Genomic DNA, 22,525 nt, shown 5'->3' with positions numbered 1-22,525 from the left:
TGTTGGAGCAAAGTGTTGAAAGTGGGAACTCCGAGCACTTGGACAGGAGCTCTAGAAGGAACTCTGTGTGCCCTCTTATAAAGAGGGACACTGGAATGTATCACAAGACAACCCAGCCAAATCATGTACTGTGTTGATGACAGGGCAGAAAAGAGCAGACTGTGCTTCAAGAGTTCAGAGCTGTTTAGTGAATGGATAGTGATCCATGGTCCCTGAAAATTTTCATTGTCCCTATCCTCTATGGGGAGCTGCATTCCCTCACCCTTCAACCATCATACCAGCAGACACTATGTACCCATCCTACCTGAGACAGAGTACCTAGCCAGGAAATTCACAGTTAAAACATGGGGTGTCAGTCCTCCATGAACTTGCCCCTGGACTTCTCTGCAGCAACCCACCAGCAAATTTGATGGGATGATTGAGAGTTGCGTAGAAATCAGTGCACAGAACATGACCTTTGGAAGCTTCATCACCCCATTCACCCAGGTGTGATCTCTTGATAACATAAGACAGATGCGTATGGGAGATCGTAGCCCATGGCTACCCCATACAATCCATTGCTTACCCCCTCCCCATTCCTCTTTAGGGATCCTTCTCACAAAAGCCTGTTACAAACAGGAGTGACCAGATTGCTTCACCTAGCAGCTATAGAGGAGGTTCTTCAAGAATACAAGGGAAGAGATGTCTGCTTCCATTATAACCTTAAGCCAAAGGGGGTATTTGTCCTGTCCTAGACCTGAGGAGACTCAAGATATACATATGCCATCTCAGGTTCAGGATTGTAGTACTTGCTTCCATCATGTCATCAGTCCAAGCCCAAGACTGGTGCATGCTTCTTTACTTGTAGGTAAAGATGCATACTTCCATTTTGCCATCCACCTGGTCCACAGGAAATATCTACAATTCATAGTGGGGCCAAACCATTGCTAGTACAGAGTTCTACCCTTCGGACTCTGCTGCCTTAAGAGTTTTGCCGAGTGTTGAGCTGTAGTAGTAGCAGTGCACCTGTGGAAACTAGAGTGTTTTCCTGTGTCTAGATTGGCTGGTCTGAGACAGGTCCTAAGAGGAGGCTGAAGCAGCCCTGAATCACATCCTCTTCTTTCTCTCACAGATGGGACTCCTGGTGAACTATGAGAAGCTATCTCTCAGACCAGTGCAGATGCTAAGAGTTCCAAAGAGTGTGACTTCACTTAGGTGAAAGCCTTCCTTCCAGAGGATGGATTCCAGTCCCTGCTGTAGGTAGTGTGCAAGCTACAGACAAGACCAGTGTCCACATGCACATACATGACCTTGCTTGCCAGATTTTGCTTGCTGCCTCGGTAATGCTGCTCCCCATCCGGATATCTTATGACTAAAGGAGTCTCAGTCCCAACCCTTATTCCATGGGATCTTGAGCAGTAGCTATACTAGCTAAACATATAAAAGAAGTGGCCTTCTCAGTCTATTCCCTAACATGACATTTGTCACAGTTGTATTAGGGACAAAGTGTGCCACATGGACCACCTGCAACTGCAAGGTTCCTGGTTTCAAAACAATCGAAAACTACATATGAATGTCTTGAAATTGAGAGTCATCCTACTGGCTTATGAGGTGGTCCTACCAGTCCTTTGAAAGTTAGTGGTGCAGATCGTGAGAGACATCTTATCAGCTGCACACTATATAAACAAGTGGAAGTCACTCAATCATTCCCTCTCTGCCTGGAAGTGATTGAGTCTGGAAATGGTGCTATGAGCATGAGGTGACTCTAATAGTTGTCCATCTGCCAGAGGTTAACAATGCCGTGGCTGACTTCTAGAGCAAGAATGTGGTTGCATGAATGGTCACTGCAAAATCAGTCCTGGAATTATTTTGCCGATGGGAGAACTTGTACTATAGACTGTTTCACCATGTTGGACAGCACCAACCATAACGTGGTGTGAACTCCAGTTCCTGTGTGGATGCCTTTCTGCTTTGGTGGTTTGAAGTACTACTGTGTGCCTTTCCAACAATCCCCAGGATCATTATCTAAGATCAGATTAGGCAGAGCTATGGTCATCATCATACCCCCCTGCCTGTCTGAGGTAGTTGTGGCTGTCAGATCTCCTGCATCTGACCTGCAGCTTCCTCCTGCCCCAATGCCTTCCCATCTGTCCAAAAACAGCCTGGCAGAAGTAGGGTCAAATATTGTACCTGGACCCACAGTCGTTGCAACTGAGAGCCTGGCTGTTGGGTGGTTGAGTAGGACTGAGAGAGACTGTTCATTGTAGGACCAGGAGATCCTTCTACAGAGTCAGAAGCCCTCCACCAAGAAGACATTCTTTAAAGTGGAAAGATTTTCCATACGGGCAGTGGAAAATGATATGAACCCAGTTGAGGTCCTGATAACCAAGATTCTGGATTACCGTACTGCTCCTGAAGTAAGGAGGAGTAGCCTTTAGGTCCCTTAAAGTCTATCTGGAAGCAATGTACAGAGAGCCACGCTCCAATACAGTCACACTTGGTCTTTCATGCCCTGTGATGTAAAGATTCCTCAAGAGCTTTCTCCATACCTGCCCTCTAGTTTGAGACCCTGCTACCGGTGAGCTTAATGTTGTTCTCTTACAACTCATTCGAACCATTAGCGGAATGCTTGTTATATCATCTCCACCGTCAGGACTGTCTTCTTCGTAGCTATTACATCAACATGAAGAGTCAGTGAACTGCAAGTTCTCATTCTGCTATTCTTTCACATGGGCAAAGTGGTGATGAGAGCACACTCTAAATTAATCCCTAAAATGGTCTCTCAAATTCCACCTGAACTAGTCCATCACCTTGCCAGTCTTCTTCCCAAAGCTGCACTTGTTGCCAGGAGGAAAGAAGCTTCATACTCTGGATGTGTTTAAGGCCCTGCTTTATTACATCAATAAGACCAAAGATGCCCCCCTCAACTTTCTCCACACCTCTTTATGTTGTCCAAATGTGGTGCATCAAAAGGTCAAACTGTCTTGTCTCGGAATCTCTATGTGGATTTCAAAATGCATTTCAGCCTGCTACAGGTTGTCCGGCAAGCCTCTGCCTCCAAATATCAAGGCACGTTCCACCTGTACATAGGCAGTGTCTCTGACCTGTTTCAGAAATATGCTGATCTTTGAGATCTGTCAGGCAACCATGTGGAGCAACCCTGGAGACTTTTTGGAAACATTATGCACTTGACGGGGCTACATGACTTCCAGGACAGATGCCAAGTTTGAAAAAGCAGTACTTGAATCTCTGTTTGATACAGCCGAAACCTTGACTCTTGCCATCTGGGGACGATGCTAGTCCACCTAGAGTGGGATCCATACTGACACATACTCAAAGAAAATAGTGACTTTCCCTACAGTAACTGTGTGGTTCCCGGAGATAATGTATTCAGTGTGGATTCCATGATCCACCCTCCATCCCAGTTTTTCTGAGTCCTTAGCTATACAGGCTTTGAATTGCGAGGGCACTGAGGGAGGGTTGTGACTGTCCCACTCTTTATGCCCTCGTATGGGAGCACGAGTAGGCATGAGGCATGTTCAAGACCCTGACAGACATGCCTATTCAAAAAATCCGGACTGGTGTGTATGGTGCTCATGTACACCTATGGTGGGATCTGCACTGACTACACCATCTTGAACCACAGTTATTGTAGGTAAGTAACTGTATTTTACTTTCAAGGTTATATTATTGCATAACCTTCTTTTCCACAGTGCTGCTGCTATAGATGTGGTGAGTAACTACATTTATATAATTTAAGCATTGGCTCCCAGGAGGCAATCTGTCTCTTTGCCTCTTTATAGAATGGTAGAGAGGGAAAATATATAGACCACTTGCTTATGAATATTGTCTTAGTGATAATGGTAATAAATGAATCATTAAATAATAAGCACAGGTGTTTTAAAGTACAAATACAGCTTACTAGCTCTTCACTTCATTTCAGCTCTGCTATTGCTGTTACTGATGAGCATCCTGTAATAGGGCTTGGGGAAGGCCACACACCATCAACAAAATAGTGTAACTGACTCCATATGCTGTAGTGTCAAACGTAAAACAAACCACATGAGAGTGAGTTTTGGTTTTGCTATAGTACCTTGAACTTGTGACACTAATGGAATCAAACTTTTGTTTCAAGTTGACATTTCCCCATTAAAACTGGACTTCTACCACCTTAAATCATTTTTTGCCCCAAGTGGATTTCTCCATACAGGGAGCTACTACTATGAAATTTTTTTATTTTTAATGGTGTGACCTTTTTCTAGGTGCCCTGCCTTAGCTAGGTCTCAGCTGTTTGCCCTTAATCTTTGGATTTGGACTCTGGATATTATTATAAGAGATCATGCCAGAATCTTTCACATGGCTGAATGGTTTGAAGAGCAGAGTCATTCTAGAACGCCCTTGTGATGGGTTAAATCACAGAACCCCCCTTGGGAACTGCCAAGTGATGTGCCAAGACTACTACTGCCCCTGCTTTCCTTGCCAGCTTGGGACTCCAGCACCCTGTCTTGCTGGGCCAGACATGCCCATCTGCTCCAACATAGACCCGAGCATGTCTGGCCCAGCATGTCAGGGCCTGAATTACTTGCCCCAAAGCTGCAGACTTAACTGAAAGCAGCTTACAGAAGTGTTCTTGTCTTTTACACTCAGATGCCCAACTCCCAATGGGGTCTAAACCCAAATAAATCTCTTTTACCCTGTATAAAGTTTATACAGGGTAAACTCATAACTTGTTTGCCCTCTGTAACACTGATAGAGAGATATGCACAGCTGTTTGCCCCCCTTCTCCAAGTATGAATACGTACTCTGGATTAATTAATAAGTAAAAAGTGATTTTATTAAATACAGAAAGTAGGATTTAAATGGTTCCAAGTAGTAACAGAGAACAAAGTGAATTACCAAGTGAAATAAAATAAAACACGCAAATCTAAGCCTAATACAGTAATACAACTGAGTACAGGTGAAAATCTCACTCTGAGAGATGTTTCAATAAGTCTCTTTCACAGACTGAATGGCCTCCTAGTCTGGGCACAGTCCTTTCCCCTGGCACAGCTCTTGTTCCAGCTCAGGGGGTAGCTAGGGGATTTCTCATGATGGCTCTCCACTTTGTTCTGTTCCATCCATTTATATATCTTTCGCATAAGGTGGGAATCCTGTGTCTCTCTGGGTCCCCCCACCCCATCCTCCCCCATGGAAAAGCGCTAGGTTAAAGATGGATTCCATGATCACATGTCACTGTAAGACTTCATTACCCACTTGCCAGCACACATGTATACAGGAAGACTTACAGGTAATACAGAGCCATCTGCAGTCAATTGTCCTGGTTAATAGGAGTCATCAAGATTCCAAACCACAATTAGTGCCCACACTTTGCATAATTTCATATTTCTAGTTTCAGATACAAGAGTGGTACATTTATACAAATAGGATGATCACACTCAGTAGATTATTAGCTTTGTAATGATACGTTACAAGAGACCTTTTGCATGAAACATATTCCAGTTACATTAGCATATTTTCATAAAATCATAGAGTGCAACATCACAGTCCTATAAAGCATACAGTTCAAAAATACTTCAAAATCCTTCATGATGGAGGGCTCATACATTCTAGAAATAAAGGTGTGTGTAAGCTGGTACGGCTGAGGGGGGTTTAACCGAGGTATCGGGGCGCGCATCAACCCTAGTGATCAGAGCGGCTGTTAGGAACCAAGGATTAGGGTCAGAGCAAGAATCAGTATACAGAAGCTGGAGTAAAGGATCAAGCCAGAGATCAGAAGCTAGATACCAGAGCCAAAGGTCAAGCCAGAGTCAGCAGTAAAAGTCAAAGCCAAGGGTTAAGCCAGAGGCTAGGAACTGGATACCAGAGCTGAGGGGCAAGCTGGAGACAGTGGTCAAAGCCATGGTCAGGGTAAAGATCAGGAACTGGAGTGAGCAGGGTAAGAGGCAAGGAAGGGCAGGGACAGGATAGAGGCAAGGCTGGGAGCCAGACAGGAGTAGCAGGAACAAGGTAACACAGGAGCAGGCATTGTGGTGGGTGTTGAGTAGCCAGCCTGAAGCTGCTGCTGCTGTCTTAAGAGCCAGCCTGCTGGCTCCTCCAGCCAGTCAGAAGGCATGGCCAAATCAGGCAGCCTGCTGCTGCAGGCCAGCTGTACTGATGGGGCTGTTTGGAGATTAACTCTGCTGCAGGCCTGATTCCTGAGAGTGTATCAGGATCAGGTTGTCTTTAAACATGGTGAAAGCACTGTTCTGTTATGTTCTGTAGATGGGGCTTTAACTTTGTCACTGTTAAGCTTTGGAATACCAGTGCTATTGGTTTGGCTCTATGCTATTAACACACAAAGGGTAAATAATTTATATTCACTGAAAAGATGAATATAGATGACTGACTGTGGAACCTTGGGAATAATTAGTTGATTTCACTCGTCGTAACTTGTCTTTACAGCATTCTCTCTGGACTTATCAGATTTCTTTTTCAAATGGGATATTGTTGAACTTCTACCTGCTGTTTTATTGATGACTCTTGAAGACAATTTGAATTGACATTCCAGCTTTAGGGAACTATTTCCTCTGGGGAATAACATGTATCATGTATCAGATGGACAGTTAGATGTATTTATGGGACAACTTCCGAGGGGCTTCTAACTTTACTGGACACCTACTGAATAGCTTTTATTTACCATTGTAGTTTCAGCATGCATGACCAGAGCCAGTATAAAACTGTGGATGTCTCTTTTGGGTGAGAATAGGGGATAAATAAATGTACAGATCCTGCAACATCTTTCCCTCAGCTTGCATTTATCATGTATAGCTTCCAATGTACTGTGCTATTTCATTAAACATGTTCTCCAGCAAATTCTGCCAACATGGTTATGTACTATTAGAAGGAAACTTAATTCTCCATTTCCCCAAATAAGTTTGAGGGCGGAAAGAAGGTAAAATTTCAAATGTCAACTTCATAATGATTTGCAGACTAAATCCTGATCTGCAGCTGTCCCAGTACTGCCTGTGTCTTAAATAAGAAGACATTTTCTCCATCAGATTACAGACACTCTGTTTGCCTACCCATTATAGTTTCCTGTGATTTTTTTATTGAATGACATATTCCATTATCTCTGCTTTGATCTAGGCAAGTGTCCTCTGTCCCCAGGGGCAAAAGATCCAAGAGCTATGCAAATTGCTTTACAGAAGGTGCTGTTTGACAAGTTATGTAGCCTACTTCTGGAGATTCAGCTAATGCCTCTACAATGTTAATGCTACTATAAGCCATGAAAGTAACATCCAGTCAGATACCATCTGCTGTGCTCTTTTACTACACTATGTTGTGGGTGAAAGTTAAACTTCCTCAATCTTTACCCATTTCTTAGGAAAAACTTCTCTGCCATTGATTCTTGTAGACCAAGAGTGGGCAAACTTCTTGGCCCAAGGGCAACATCTGGGTATGGAAATTTTATGGCAGACCATGAATGCTCATGAAATTGGGGGTTGGGGTGTGGCAAGGGGTGAGGGCTCTGGCTGGGGATGCAGATTCTGGAGTGGGGCCAGAAATGAGGCATTCAGTGTGTGGGAGGGGGCTCTGGGCTGGGGCAGGGTGTTGGGGTATGTGGGGGAAGGGCTCCGGCTGGGGTGCAGGCTCTGAGGAGGGGCTGCGGATGAGGGATTTGGGGTGCAGGAGGGTGCTCTGGGCTGGGACCGAGGGGTTCAGAGGGCAGGAGGGGATCAGGGCTGGGGCAGGGGGTAGGGGTACAGGAGGAGGTCAAGGGTGCAGGCTCTGGGCGGCGCTTACATCAAGCAGCTCCCAGAAGCAGTGGCATGTTCCCCACCCCCCGGCTTCTATGAGGAGGTGCAGCCAGGCAGCTCTGTGCACTGCCCTAGCTGAAGGTGCCACCCCTGCAGCTCCCATTGGCCACGGTTCCCTAATGGGAGCTATAGGGGTGGTATTTAGGGCAGGGGCAGCATGTGAAGCCCCTTGACTGCCCCTGTGTGTAGGAGCCAGAGGGGGGACATGTCCCTATTTCTGGGAGCCGTGTGGAGTGGGGCAAGCCCCCTACCCTGCTCCCTGACAGAGCCCCGGAGCAGGGCAAGCCCTAAACCCCGCTCCCTGGCAGGAGCTGAAGAACTGGATTAAAACATCTGCAGGGCCTGGTGTGGCACCAAGCCGTAGTTTGCCCACCCCTGTTTTAGACCCATGCACCTAATAATCTTCAGTTTTTTCTCCTGTTCCTTCAGTTTAGATGTCTCATTCACATAGAGATTATTTTTAAAAGTACCAAATAGTGTTTAGAAGTGGAGGATCAATGTCCGGGTGTGAAGTCTTGCATGCGATGGAAATGAGACCATTTCCACTCACTTGTATCCTTCTGGTTCCTCTCAAGGGTCTTGCCATCCGTTTCTTTTCCCAGGGCAGCAAGAGAAAGGGTTCTTATATAGTATTTGGAGTGAATATTTTGAAGGTATTTCACGGACTCTGCAAACATGGATGGAGGAGGGAAAAATGAAAAATTGTGCGAAATAATATGGACATAGTTTTTAAAAATCATAGTGTTATAAGAAGATAAACAAATCCTCCTTTTTATAAAGAAGCAACAGCTTTTATTCATGATGGTAAGATACATGGATGGTACAAAATGAATGTATTTCAGAAATATTGTTTATATTTAGAAACAGTTCTCTACCCTTTTCGTGAAATAGCTAATAATGGATTTTAACTTTGGGTTTTATTTATTTATTTATTTTTGAAGCTGTCAATACTTTAAACACAGCATTGGCTTGTCTCAAATTGCAGTTCTGAATGCAGTGATGGGGAGTGGTCTGCATGTTTGCCCTCCTATTTTGCTGCTACAGAAAAAGACCAGTCCTCCAGCGATGAAAGCTGGGAGACTCTGCCAGGCAGGGAGGAACGTGAACCTGAAGTGCAGAGCAACAGCAGTGGCCTAGAAGAGGAAAACGCAGACTTCTGTTTCCAAGGCGGGTATGTTTATTTTTGTATTTCAGAAAGTGATTTCTACTAATAAGTGAGAATTAATAATATGATGTGTACTCAACAGTATATTTAATTGTTGCCCTTTTAAATAAATCTTAATTTACCAGCAGTTACTATGGTTGTATCAGAAAGAATGCAGTATTTGCCTATATTTAGAAGAGGAAATAACTCTGATGTTTCATACAGACCCACTGTTGGTAATACTTGACTTCTGAATGATAGCTATAGTAATACTGTAATGCTGTTGAGAAATCCTGATGATTGTACAAGCAACAAAAGAGACTTACTAGACTAAAATAGTGAGAGTGGATTCTCTATTACCTTTGTCCAAATTCATTGTAATGAACACTCTTCTTCTTTACATATGTTTCCTGCTTTTCAGATACCTTCTCCTGCAAATCTACTTCCATAGTTTTCTGTCCAATTCTTCTCTTTACCTGGTTGCTCTTCCTCCTCTGGTCATGGAATTTGCCATCATCAGTTCTTTGTTTTTTCAGTCATATATGTCAATAACTGTTGCAACTTTGTTCTTCAAAGCAAACTGTGGAGGCTTCCAGCTGAGAACTCTCCTCTGAACCAGTCGGTATTATTTCTTAATTGGCTATAGTGTTCTTCCTTGAGCGACAGTAGTCACTCCCAGTTCTTCTGCTGTTCCACACTCTCAGGTCCTTCTTGCCTAGGGAAATCACTATCATTAGGGTATCTCAGTTCTGGCCTTCATGAATTTCAGGTGTAATGAATTAGCACAGCTTTGCAAAAATACTGTTAAAAACTTATTAGTCCAGACACAAGATCTTTTCTGCCTTGACAACATTGATGGTGGGAGAACCTGACATTTTATTCACCTGTCAAATAAATCACTCGCCCTGGGAGATTACACATTTGAAAGGTTATTCACTGTGTATTTTTGGGTGAAAGTGTGTGGCTTTCCATTACACTTTTTAGTCTGTTAAATTATATTATATGTCGAGAATTTTGAACAAGTGCCTAAATTTGGTTACTTATATCTGTTTGTAGGAATCTAAATCAGGATGGCCTGATTTCACAGTCTTTGATGATTGCAGGTGTTCAACACTTCAAACAATAATCTAGATGCCTAAATATGGCTGTAGGTGACCAAATATAGGCACTGATGTTTGAAAATGTTGGTCTTGATTCTCTTTTTTTTTAAATAATTGGTACAGCTTATATAGTGCTGCTATATTAGTGACAATAATAGTGTGGTGAATAATTTACTAAATCAACACTTCTCAAACTGATCTGCAAAGCTGTTTCTGTCACAGTGGTTAAGCATGTGCAATTGAAGTAAGAGGTAATTCTGTATTCTAGAAATTTCATTTGTATCTGGAGAAGTCTTCAGGAATAGGGATCTGTTTTGTTCCTGTGTGACTGTGTCCAGGTTGCTGTGCAGGAATTTGCCTATTAATTAGTCTTTGAGTGTTTTTTCTAGTGTAAATTCAAATCTGATCAAATTTACTGACAAAAAATAAATTGTAAAACTTGAAAACCAGATAGTAACACTCTTCGAGGCAATTTGGGGAGACTAGAGCAGAGTGGGATGTAGGGAATAAAGGGATATTTGGTACTAATAAATACTGGCTCTAAATCTAGAAAGTGGAAGTAAATAGTAGAGATACTGTATCAGATTAGGAACATAAATCCACTTTAATACTACTTAGTTATTTATTTTAATCCCTTAATGGTGCTATGGGATGTTTTCTGTTAATCAAGAACTTAAGGTGTTGAAAGTGTATGAGATTTGAAAGTTGCAAGGAAAGTGTACTCTAAGGTGGATATTTAGTTTAAGAAGGAGTCTATAATATACAATCTCTTAAATAAAGCTGTGATTTTTCTCTTAGGGGTTATTGGTGGCCCGGGCAGGGGGAGAATGGGTTTTTTTGATAAAAGCACAAATAGCTCATGAATGACAGTGAAACTATCTTTTGTGTTCTATGCAGGGCAGGGCATTTCTTGTGTATTTAAAATATGTTAAATCTGGACTGAAAACTCAAACAGCATTTGAGCATTTACTGTTTTTTTCTTTTAACTTAACATTCTGTATTTTTGGCCAGACTTTGTGTCTTCCCAATGTGCCATGGGCTTTCTTTGGGTTGTCATAGTTGGAAGATCAGTAAGCATTCGAGGTAGTACTAGAAAAGTCATTGACTGTGTAATGCAGAAGGAAATGGATTAAGAAAAACTAGGTAATTTTACGTAGGACATTCACTGTAGTGTGCATTCAATTACCTTATTGACTAAAAGGCTGCACAAGTCTTTCTCTGGAGGTTTTTTCTGTAATTCAAGACATTCAAATTGCGCTCTTGAGGTTGGTGGCATCAACAAACTGATTGAATTACAATCTTATAATGCCCTAGGGAATACATTTTTTCTGTATTTGCTATGTGAAATAGAATAATCATGTGAATATACCCAATATTTTTTTAGAATAGCTTTCCTGTCTGACAAGCACCAGCGTTCCATTGCTGTGTTGCGAAAGATCGCTTGTGGCCAGCAGAGTGCAAGCACTCTGGCATAGTAAATTTACCACCTGAATTTTGCTTTTCATCAAAGTAGTGTCTGTGGCTTGTCATGTTGGTCATGTGTACAACAACCAAACAATATCCATAGTCCTATTAGTGGTGGTGGTCTCTTCAAGGCCTCTGCCTTCACACTTGGTGAATGAATAAAAGTGTTGCTTAACTAACATCGGAGCAGTGTTAATAACCTGTTGCAAACAACTGCTGAGATTTAGTGTGATTTATCTACTTCATATGCTGGACTTTTTCTAAATTGGAATAAAATTATAGACATAAGGGCTTTTATCCTTTCTGTCTGAACCGTAAAACAATTGAAAGAGATTTCTGCATTCTCTTCAGAAATCACACAATTCTGCATTACATAGCCAAGGAGCTGTGTGTGTCAGAAGTGAAGATTCTAGAGACAGTATACAGTACAGTCTTTACAGGGGAGTTAGCCTCAATAATTTCCTGAGCTGCAGCACACACAAAACTATGGCTGCCACTTAAAAAAAAAAAAAAAAAAAAAAAAAGAGGCAAACTATGGGATTGAAGGGCCCCTATAATCACCTAATTGCAGCAGGAGAAAGCACACCTACTGCCCCTGTAGGGGAAGGCCATATAGGTCTGTGAGCAGCAATTGAAAGACAGCAGAGGGCAGGTTTACACTCCCAAATACTTGAAACCCTGTATTGCTGGGAGACAGCGTACACAAAATATACTGAATAATGAGGGGAAAAGGGAGTGTGCACCTGCAGCAATATTTCTCTTCTGCCCTCTTGCCAGACATCACCCTGGGCACTAACAACTCTGTCAGAATGTTATAGCCTCTTCAAGGAGATTAGTGAGATCTGCAGCCTACTAGATGCATGAATTTGAACATGAACTGCGCTCTCTCTTCTCCTACAAACATAGTTACCCCAATTTTTAACTGCTGTGGGGCAGCCTGTTTGAAGTATAAGTATATAGTGAGCAGAACTGTGGGCTGTATTTACCTAGCATTCCTTGCCTATCCCTTCTCCTGTCAGACATGGATTTAGCACCACTATCCTTTTGAGAAGGCATATAGCTGAGGTGGGAGAAGCTGTTTTGTCTCACTCTGCCTTCTACAGTTCAAAGGGACCACTAGATTGCAGCGGGAAGCCAGGATAACCCTGAATGCAACAGGAGGGAGGGAATGGGGAAAATCGGATCAGAGATGATTATCCTGGGCAGAGCTGGCCCTTTCCTCATGATGTACCTTGTTCATTTCTTTATAAGTTCTTATATTGCCATCATCACTGTAGTATATAAGAGGAATTTGTGCCCAGTGTGGCAAAGTGAGTGCTCAGTATAGAGCCAAACACTGACTTTTTAATTAAATTTCTTTAAACTCTATTAAAGACTATCTTACCTGAAAGAACAGGAACGTGGGTGATGTCAGTATATTCAACTTTATTCTCAGTTATGTATCTAGTAATTTATCAAATTTAATCTTGGTGTCCCTTTCAGTGAAAAATTAATTGAAAACATAATTCTTTTTAAAAAGTAAGCAAGGGTTTAGGTGTTCTCTAAACTATGCAAAAGGTGCTTTTTTCAGTTGAGCTAATTCAAATGTTTTGAAAAACTCATTTAACACCAATGTAGACACAGTTTTACACTTTTTAGCTCAACTTCACCTATAATTCCACCTGCTAAAATCAAGCTGAAGGAGTGTGTACGTTCACGTTACATGGAGTTTTCAGTTGAACTAACTTGGTTGAAGAAGGCATCTATTTCTCTACTCTGAGCAAGGCCTTAGAGGCCAGTTGGGATAACTCTGTGGTAACAATTGGCAAATGTTAACTTATTAGCTTCTTCTGTAAGTCCATCTGTCATGCACCTCCTGCTCTCCCCCTTAATGCCACATTGTACCCAGTGTCATGCATTGTTCAGCCTAGTACCTGTTGTCCAAAGTTGCAGGGTTTCCACCACTTATCTTGTGAGATTATTGCATATGTTAAATTTTCATGTAAAAAAGCTTTTCCTGAGATTCAGCCTAAATTTTGCTTTGTTGATTTCACCTCTTTAGTCTTGGCTATATCCCTGTGTACTGTCCTAATTAAATAATTCCTAATCACTCATGTTGATTTTTCTCTGAACTTCCTCCAAATTGTCGCTACCTTTCTAATAAAAAAATCAGGAATCAGTATGATGTTCAAGGTGCAGTCACTCCAGAACTTAAAATGCGATGGTTTGCCATCTTCTAGCAGATAAAACAGTATCAGGTGACCTAAAATTGGCCTCTGTTAGCTCAAGTAGCTATATGCTTGTGGCAAAAAATGAGAGTGAGCAGATGATAACTCCAATGCTTTTCCTTTTCCTTTGTGCCAAACTACAATGAGATGTGTGCCAGCTGTTTAATTGGGCTTGCTTCTAGCAGTTAGAGCTGTGAAGCATCTCATTTTGGCAACAAGAGTGTGTAGTTCTTGGGTTGATGGTGGGTGGAGCTTCTTCTGCTCTCTGACTCCTACTTAATATTTGGATTTCAGAATCCTTTAAATGTATCGTCTGTTTTCACATGTGACTTGCAAATGGAACAGCTACGGTATACTGATATACTAGTATTCAGAAACCAGTAGGAGAACACTTCATTGTCCCTGGACACTCAATAGACTTAAAAGTGGCAATTCTTCAACAAAAAAACTTCAAAAACAGATTCCAATGAGAAACTGCAGAACTGGAATTAATTTGCAAACTGGACATCATCAAATTAGGCCTGAATAAAGACTGGGAGTGGATGGGTCACTACAAAAACTAATTCCTCCCTGCTGATACTCAGACCTTCTTGTCAACTGTTTGAAATGGGCCACCTTGATTACATTGAACTCATTAGCACTACAAAAGTGATTTTCCTCCCTTCTTGTCAACAGTTGAGAATAGCCCATTTCCACCTTAATTGAATTGTCTTGTTAGCGCGCGCACACACACACACACACACGTAAGTCAACTTCTATCTTTTCATGTGCTGTGTCTATTTATACCTGCCCCTGTATTTTCCACTCCATGCATCTGATGAAGTGGGTTTTAGCCCATGAAAGCTTATGCCCAAATAAATTTGTTAGTCTCTAAGGTGCCACAAGGATTCCTCGTTTTTGTAGCTGGTAGGTTTTGCATGTCCACCAAAGTAGATTTCAGTTCTCTAAGGATAAGCACCTTATTCGATCAGGTTATGGATGGAAATATAGGAAGAGAAACACCATCAACAGTTTTCAAAATAGGAATGAAAATTTATTTAAAAGATAAACCAAAAGTGAGCATGACACACAGACTGTATTAGATGCTGAAAAAAGTAAAATGTAGTTGTACCTTAAATTACTCGGTATTCAACTCTGAAATAACATTTCACTTTCCTATAGCAATTATGATCTGAAAGCACTTTACAAATATCCCAGATTAATTCCATAATATCCCTGCTAGGAGTAGGCAGGTTTTAATCCTAGGGTGTTTTAGGCATAGAGACAAAAAGAAGTTTTGCTCGTGGTCATGCAGCAAGTCCAGTTGCAAAGCCAGGTAGACTCCTAACTCCAGTCCAGTATACCAATGACTGGACGTACGTACTTTCAGTGGAGTAGTACAATTTTAAGTTGTTTTTTGTTTAAAATGTATATTATGCTGACTAGATTTTACACAATCAATCCAAAAGAGTTATGATCAGAGTACCCCTTTTTTCCCCATTGTTGATCCTGTACAAAAGTACAAATTTTGGGGCAACAATCAAAGTGTAAATTTTACACAACATATACAAATCTGCCCGTGAGAAAATGGAGTGCCTCTCTCTGCTTGCCTTTTATTAACAGTAGCAAAGGAAATGAGACAGTTTAATGCTATTCTCCAGACAGGCCAGTTGGCCAGCCTATAATTTTGTCTTTCCAGCTCTGTTGCAAGCTGGACCCCTATTCTTGGTCACCAATCCCTTGCTTCCTGGTTCCATGGAACATTTCAAAGAGCATGCACTATGATCCAATTAAATGCCCTCTTGTAGGGAAAGATAGCAAAATTCAGCAGGAAAGTGGGCCCTGGCAGGACAGGGAGACAAATGCCTGATTCTGTCTGCAACAAAATAGCAAGTTCTGCAGTAAAAATGCTGATTTCCATAGCATCTTGGGGAAAAGCCAGATTCCATGACCACAGAATTATGACTGTCACTGGGCCCTGATTTTTGGTGAATGGGTCAGGTAATACCTCTTGGAGCTATTTTCTTAGGATCCTGGCAGACATCATTGGATTCAGAGTCTAGTTTTTCTGAGTCTGAGGGTATGTCTACGCTGCGAAATTAGGTCGATTTATAGAAGTCGGTTTTTTAGAAATCGATTTGATATAGTCGATTGTATGTGTCCCCACTAAGTGCAGTAAGTTGACGGTGTGCGTCCAGTGTACCGAGGCTAGCATCGACTTTCGGAGAGTTGCATTGTGGTAGCTATCCCACAGTTCCCGCAGTCTGCGTTGCCCATTGGAATTCTGGATTGAGCTCCCAACGTCTGATGGGCAAAAACATTATCAGGGGCGGTTCTGAGTACATGTCATCAGGCTCCCCTTCTCCCTCTGTCCGCGAAAGCAACGGCAAAAAATGGCTTCTCGCCTTTTTTCCTGGGTTACCTGTGTAGATGACATACCATGGCAAACATGGAACGCACTCAGCTCACTGTCACCATATGTCTCCTGGGTGCTGCTGGCAGATGCGGTACTGCAGTACTACAGAGTAGTGTCCCCTTGCCTTGCCTTGCAGACGGTGCAATACAACTGCTAATCGTTGTCATCATCCTGTGGGTGCTCCTGGCCGACCTTGGTTAGGTGGGTCGGGGGTGCCTGGGCAGACGTGGGACAGAAATGGGAATGACTGCAGGTCATTCTCTTCTTCAAGTTTTGTCTGGTGGAGATTCAGTCCTGCCTGGAATATCATGCCAGCTGGAGGCTTCTGCCTCAGCCTGCTCTCCCAGTCGGGAGCACCGTGTGGTCACACCTGCCCCAGCCTACCCCTTGCTCCCATGGCTTATGAAGCCTGGACAGTAGTAAGCAGCAATTCAACTGTAGGCTGAGCAAGTGCATAATGGTGGTAGAATGTGCCTTTGGACATTTAAAAGCTCGCTGTACAGTTTACTGACTCAGTTAGACCTCAGCAAAACCAATATTCCCATTGTTATTACTGCTTGCTGTGTGCTCCACAATATCTGTGAGAGTAATGGGGAGACATTTATGGTGAGGTGGGAGGTTGAGGCAAATCGCCTGGCCACTGATTATGCTCAGCCAGACACCAGGGAGGTTAGAAGAGCACAGCAGGACGTGCTGTGCATCAGAGCAGCTTTGAAAACCAGTTTCATGACTGGTCAGGCTACGGTGTGAAAGTTCTGTTTGTTTCTCCTTGATGAAAACCCGCCCCCTTGGTTCACTCTACTTCCCTGTGAGCCAGCCACCCTCCCATCCTCCATTTGGTCTCCGCTTGCAGAGGCAATAAAGTCGTTGTTGTTTCAAATTCATGTATTCTTTATTAATTTGTCACACAAATGGGGGGATAATTGCCAAGGTAACCTGGGAGCAGTGGGGGAGGAGGGAAGCACAGGGGTGGGGTGGCACCCCCTAGAATGGCATGCAGCTCATCATAGAAGCGGCATGTCTGGGGCTCTGACCCGGAACGGCCGTTTGCCTCTCTGGTTCTTTGGTAGGCGTGTCTGAGCTCTTTAAGTTTCACGCGGCACTGCTGCGGGTCCGTATTATAACCTTTGTCCTTCATGCTCTTGGAGATTTTTTTCAAATATTACGACATTTCGTCTTTTGGAACGGAGTTCGGATAGCATGGATTCGTCTCCCCATACAGCAATCAGATGCAGTACCTCCCATTCAGTCCATGCTTGAGCTCTTCTGCGATTCTGAGACTCCATGGTCACTTGTGCTGATGAGCTCTGTATGGTCACTTGTGTTGATCAGCTCGCCACACTAGCCAAACAGGAAATGAAATTCAAAAGTTCGCGAGGCTTTTCCTGTTTGTATGGCCAGTGCATCTGAGTTGAGAGTGCTGTCCAGAGCGGTCACTATGGAGCACTCTGGGATAGCTCCCGGAGGCCAATACCATCAAATTGCGTCCATACTACCCCAAATTTGACCCAGCAGGATCAATTTCAGCGCTAATCCCCTTGTCGGGGAGGAGTACAGAAATTGATTTTAAGAGCCCTTTAAGTTGGCAGAAATGGTTTCGTCGTGTGGACGGGTGCAGAGTTAAATCAATCTAACACTGCTAAATTCGACCTAAACTAGTAGTGTAGACCAGGGATGAGAGAGGTGCTTTTACAGCCTTTAAAAGAAGTATCCATTATTTACATTTACTTTAGCAATGATTTTCTTTAAGTTACAGCTTTTCTAATATTTGTTTGTAGGGAACAGACCTCTTTGGAGGAGGGAGAGATTCCTTGGCTGCAGTACCATGAAGAAATTGAAAGTAGCAGTGATGAGGAAAATGATCCAGTTAGCCATTTTGTGCATCCAGGATTTTTCATGTTGGATGGGAACAACAACCTTGAGGATGACTCCAGTATGAGCGAAGACTTAGACATGGAGTGGAGGTATGCATCTGTGCATAAAAGTGATGGGTTCTCTGTGTGAGAGGGTATTAGTAGTTATTCTGTCATCTTGCACTTCATGCTATACTTAGGAGGCCACAAATTGAGCATTGTTCCACTCCTTAATGAAGCTGATGATACTGCAGTTTCAGGCTTAACTTGCAATAAGTGCTGTTTCTTCCAACAAGACGACTAAGACATTGCGTCATATTGATCAGGATCAAATTTAAGATCGTTTTTATATATTGGAGATCCTATGGATGTAATTTTTGGATTCATTTCCAGATTGATAAATGCCCCTATATAAATGTTGTTATACAACATTTTGATTACATAAGAATATGTGTCTAATTGAATGTTGAAGTATATATGATCTTGGTAAAGGTTTTTATGTTGTAGTTACTCTTCTGCAATTATAGGGATTTAGATCTGCATTATAAACCTTGTTTTATTTCTCTTTTCAGTGCTATGCATATAGAAATCATTATTATGATGCTGTTTAACATGTTTTTTTCCATTTCTATGTTAAGTTACTTAGAAATATTGCAAAATAGCAAGATAATTACAGTAGGAGTAGGGAGATGACTTTACCTCCATATGCCATTGATAAGACCAATACTGGAATATTGCATACAGTCTGTTGTCCACATTTTAAAAAGAAAGTTGAAAAATTAGAGTGTGCAGAAAAGAGCCTCAAAAATAATTTGAGGGCTGGAGAAAATGTCTTAGAATGAGAGATTTAAGGAGTTCAATTTCTTTAGCTTATCCAAAAGAAGAGTGAGAGGTGACTTGATTACAGTGAATTAGTAGCATTATGAGGAGAAAATAGAGGGTGCCAAAGAACTGTTTAATGTAGCACAGGGCTGGTGCTACCATTAAGGCTAACTAGGTGGTTGCCTAGTGCGCCAAGATTTGGGGGTGCCAAAAAGCGGTGCCCCCAATTTTTTTTACAGCGGTTCCTCCCCACGCATGTGGTCGCTGCTCCACTTCTTCCGCCTCCCAGGCTCGCAGTGCCAATCAGCTGTTTGGTGCCGCAAGCCTGGGAGGAGAATTAGAGCAGGAGCGGCATGCTTGAGAAGGAGGCAGAGCAGAGGTGAGCTGGGGTGGGGAGGTGCCGCACGGCTACCTGAGGGGGAGAGCTGCCATGGGGGGTGCCTCAGGGCAGGCGGGGGGAGCTGCCGCAGGGGTGCCTCAGGGCAGAGTGGAGGGGGGCAGGGAGCTGCCGCAGGGCTGTGGCTGGAGGAGGAGGGGGCACAAGGTGGAAGTTTCACCTAGGGCGCAAAACTTCCTTGCACCAGCCCTGAGCAGATAAGGGCTTTACAAGAACTAATGGCTGGAAGCTGAAGCCAGACAAATTCAAGTTAAAAATTAGTGTCTGGTTTCTCACAATGAAGACAGTTAACAAGTAGAACAAACTACCAACGGAGTGGTAAATTCTCCATTTCTTGCTGTCTAAATTGAGACTAGCTAAAGCATTTTTTCTAGAAAAGCAGCCAAACACAAGTTATGCTTTAGTAAAACACAGTTTATTGGACTCAGTACAAGGGTACCTGGATGAAATTCCATGGCCTGTGATGTACAGGAAGTCAGATTAGATGATCTGATGATTTCTTCTGGCTTTAAATTATATAAATCTATCAGATAACTGAATCTGGTGACAGAGGTAGGGGGGAGTATTGGTTTTCAATTTTTTTTTAACCTTAGGAATATCAAGTCTGTTTTCCAAGATTTGAGGGACCACTTGGTGGGGGTGGAGGGTGTGAGCAAGTACAGTGTTAACTTTCAGGCCTTAATTGAAAATGTGGGATGTTGAATTTTTAAAATAGTCTTCATTCAAAAATGTTAGGTGTTGAAGTTCAAAAGGGTGAACAAAAACAGAGTTTTAAGCCGCCTAATGACAAGTCCTGCCTTTACAATAGTTCACCTGTCACTTTTATTGTTGTGGTGACATCACAGTCTCTTGCAGGTGAGACAGGACCTGAGTTCCTAATGTAGAAAAATAAGCAGGAAATAAACTTTTTTGTTGGGGGAGGAAGCGAGAGCTTTCAGAGTGTAGTTTAGCATCATGAAGACCTAAAAAGCACAACCCCAAGTCTTATCTCAATTTTTTGGAAAACAAAAATTGGTAATATCTTTTAGGGTTGATAAGAACACAGAAGGCATATCCCTTATACCTAGCAAATGCTGATACCTGCATCTTGCAATATCTGCTCATATCAAAGCGTTGTCACTAAATTATACTGATGAAATTATTAAAAAGTAGTTCTAAAATAAATTGCTTTTATTTTTCATGAGCATAATATAGAAAAGCATCAGATATAAATGCAAAAATGGTGTCAGAAGCCTGATACAGGGTTGTTCCATTGCAGAGTGCACAATTTTACTTAAAATAGAAGTAAATATTTTTGAACAAAGACTAGACACTGTGTGTCTATACATCTCAACATCTGTATGCATAGACATGAAGCATAAAATTTTCAAATGGGCACACTCCTGACTAATTCACAAACATCCTCTAATTGACATATACAAACCCAGCTTTTATGCAGTCCTTAGGATTTGTATGCAGTGTAGTTGTAGCTGTGTCAGTCCCAGGATTTTAGAGAGACAAAGAAGGTGAGCCAATATTTTTTATTAAACCAATATCTTTGGTTTAGTAAAAAGATATTACCTCACGCACCTTGTCTCTCATTAGGATTTGTCTAGTTTTTGTCTGACAGATCAAGTAATTTTTCAGTTGAATATTGTTAAGGCTGCACTTAAAATGGAGGCTCTTTTTCCTAATATTGTATTTTTGGTGTTTTCAGACTACTTGATGAATTTGGTGATGGCCTAGGAGTTGCTCAAGCCATTTCTTATGTGGATCCTCAGTTTCTCACATATATGGCACTGGAGGAGCGTTTGGCACAGGCCATGGAGGTATTGAAATACGGTTTCTGACTTCTGCGTAAAAATAAAAATGGAACACATTAAAATGACTAAAACCACATCACCAGACTAGCTTAAAGGAGCCTAAAGATGACAATTTTCATTTTGTTTTGAGTGGTAATGCACCAGTGTGTTTCACAGTTATGGTCCCTGTGTGTATTGATTCATATCAACTCACTTTTTAATGACATACATTTTTACTACTTTTTATTCTTGTAAGCTTTGCTGATCTAAACAAGTATGAAACAGTGAGCTAGATGCACTTGCTACTGTGTTGTTATTTCCTAGTGCATCATTCATTTTAGATGAAAATGATCATGAAATGACAGATTTCATGGTTCTATGGAAAGGAAGGATGGAGAGCAGCAGAATAAGGGCCAGTGGACTTCATAATAGAATATTTTGTAGAAAATCAGAGAAGTAGTGGGTAACGTTCCATTGGGGAAAAAATCTAAGGGAAAAAGGAGTTCACAGGAGCTGGCAGTTTCTCAAAGAAGGAGTATTTCAGGCACAACAGCAAACTATCCTGATGCAAAGGAAAGGTAATAATAATAAGAATAGTAAGAGGCCATTATGGCTCCATCATGATCTCTTTAATGACCTGAAAATGAAAAAGGAATCCTACAAAAGGTGGAAACATAGCCAGATTGCTAAGGATGAATATAAATGAATACCTCAAGCATGTAGGGACAAAATCACAGAGGCTAAGGCACAAAATGAGTTACATCTAGCAAGGGTATGAGACAGTAAGAAGAGGTTCTATAAATACCTTGGGAGCAAAGAAAGACACAGGAAAGTGTAGGTCTACTACTTAGCAAGGAAGGAGAACTAATACTGGATGACACCAGGAAGACTCTGTTGCCTCAGTCTTCAATTAAAAAGGGGTGAATGATGACCAGATGTTTAACACAATTAATATTAACAAAGACTAGGAAGGAATACAAGTCAGAATAGAGAAAGTACTGGTTAAAGAATATTTATATAACTTATATGTATTCAAGTCAGCAGCATATCACAAAATTCATGGTAGGATACTAAAGCAGTCTTTGAACCATTAGCAATTATCTTTGAGAACTCATTGAGGATGGGTGATATGCAGGAGGACTGGACGGGGCATACAGTACATCTCTTTTATAAATGGAAACTTCAATATCTGGAAAGATCCTGCAACGAATTATTAAACAATCAATTTGTAAGTACCTAGAGGATAATTGAATGATAAGTAATAGCCAGTATGGATTTGTCAAGAACAAATAAAGCTAGACAAACCTAATTACTTTCTTTGACATGTTTACTGGCCTAGTGGATGGAGGTGAAGCAAGTAGACATGACATATCTTGATTTTAGTAAAGCTTTTGGTGTAGTCACATATGTTCCCATAGGGAAATGTGGTCTAGATGAAGTTACTATGAGGTGGATATGCAACTGGTTGAAAAACTGCACTCAAAGAGTAGTTATCAATGGCTAACTGTCAAACAAGGAAGCCCTATCTCGTGCCTTTATGCAGGGAGTCTGTCCTGAGTCTGGTACTAGTCAGTATTTTCATTAACG

General features: G+C 41.9%; 1 protein-coding gene across 14 annotated transcripts in view; it reads left to right on the top strand.

Annotated features, from left to right (window-relative positions):
- The window catches only part of PJA2 (praja ring finger ubiquitin ligase 2), a 79,364-nt gene that overhangs the window by 45,731 nt on the left and 11,108 nt on the right, over positions 1 to 22,525 (top strand). For all 14 annotated transcript variants that reach the window (XR_007773390.1, XM_050945769.1, XM_050945773.1 and 11 more), the window contains 3 exons: positions 8,761 to 8,946; positions 17,864 to 18,049; positions 20,854 to 20,965. Coding sequence is in view for 13 of the 14 variants with exons in the window: in XM_050945769.1 (XP_050801726.1) it covers positions 8,761 to 8,946; positions 17,864 to 18,049; positions 20,854 to 20,965 (484 nt within the window). In the remaining variant the exon portion in view is untranslated. The remainder of the gene's footprint in view (positions 1 to 8,760; positions 8,947 to 17,863; positions 18,050 to 20,853; positions 20,966 to 22,525) is intronic.

This window comes from Gopherus flavomarginatus, chromosome 3, assembly GCF_025201925.1.
Source record: "Gopherus flavomarginatus isolate rGopFla2 chromosome 3, rGopFla2.mat.asm, whole genome shotgun sequence".
NCBI lineage: Eukaryota > Metazoa > Chordata > Testudines > Testudinidae > Gopherus > Gopherus flavomarginatus.
This window is presented reverse-complemented; position numbering and strand designations above follow the sequence as displayed.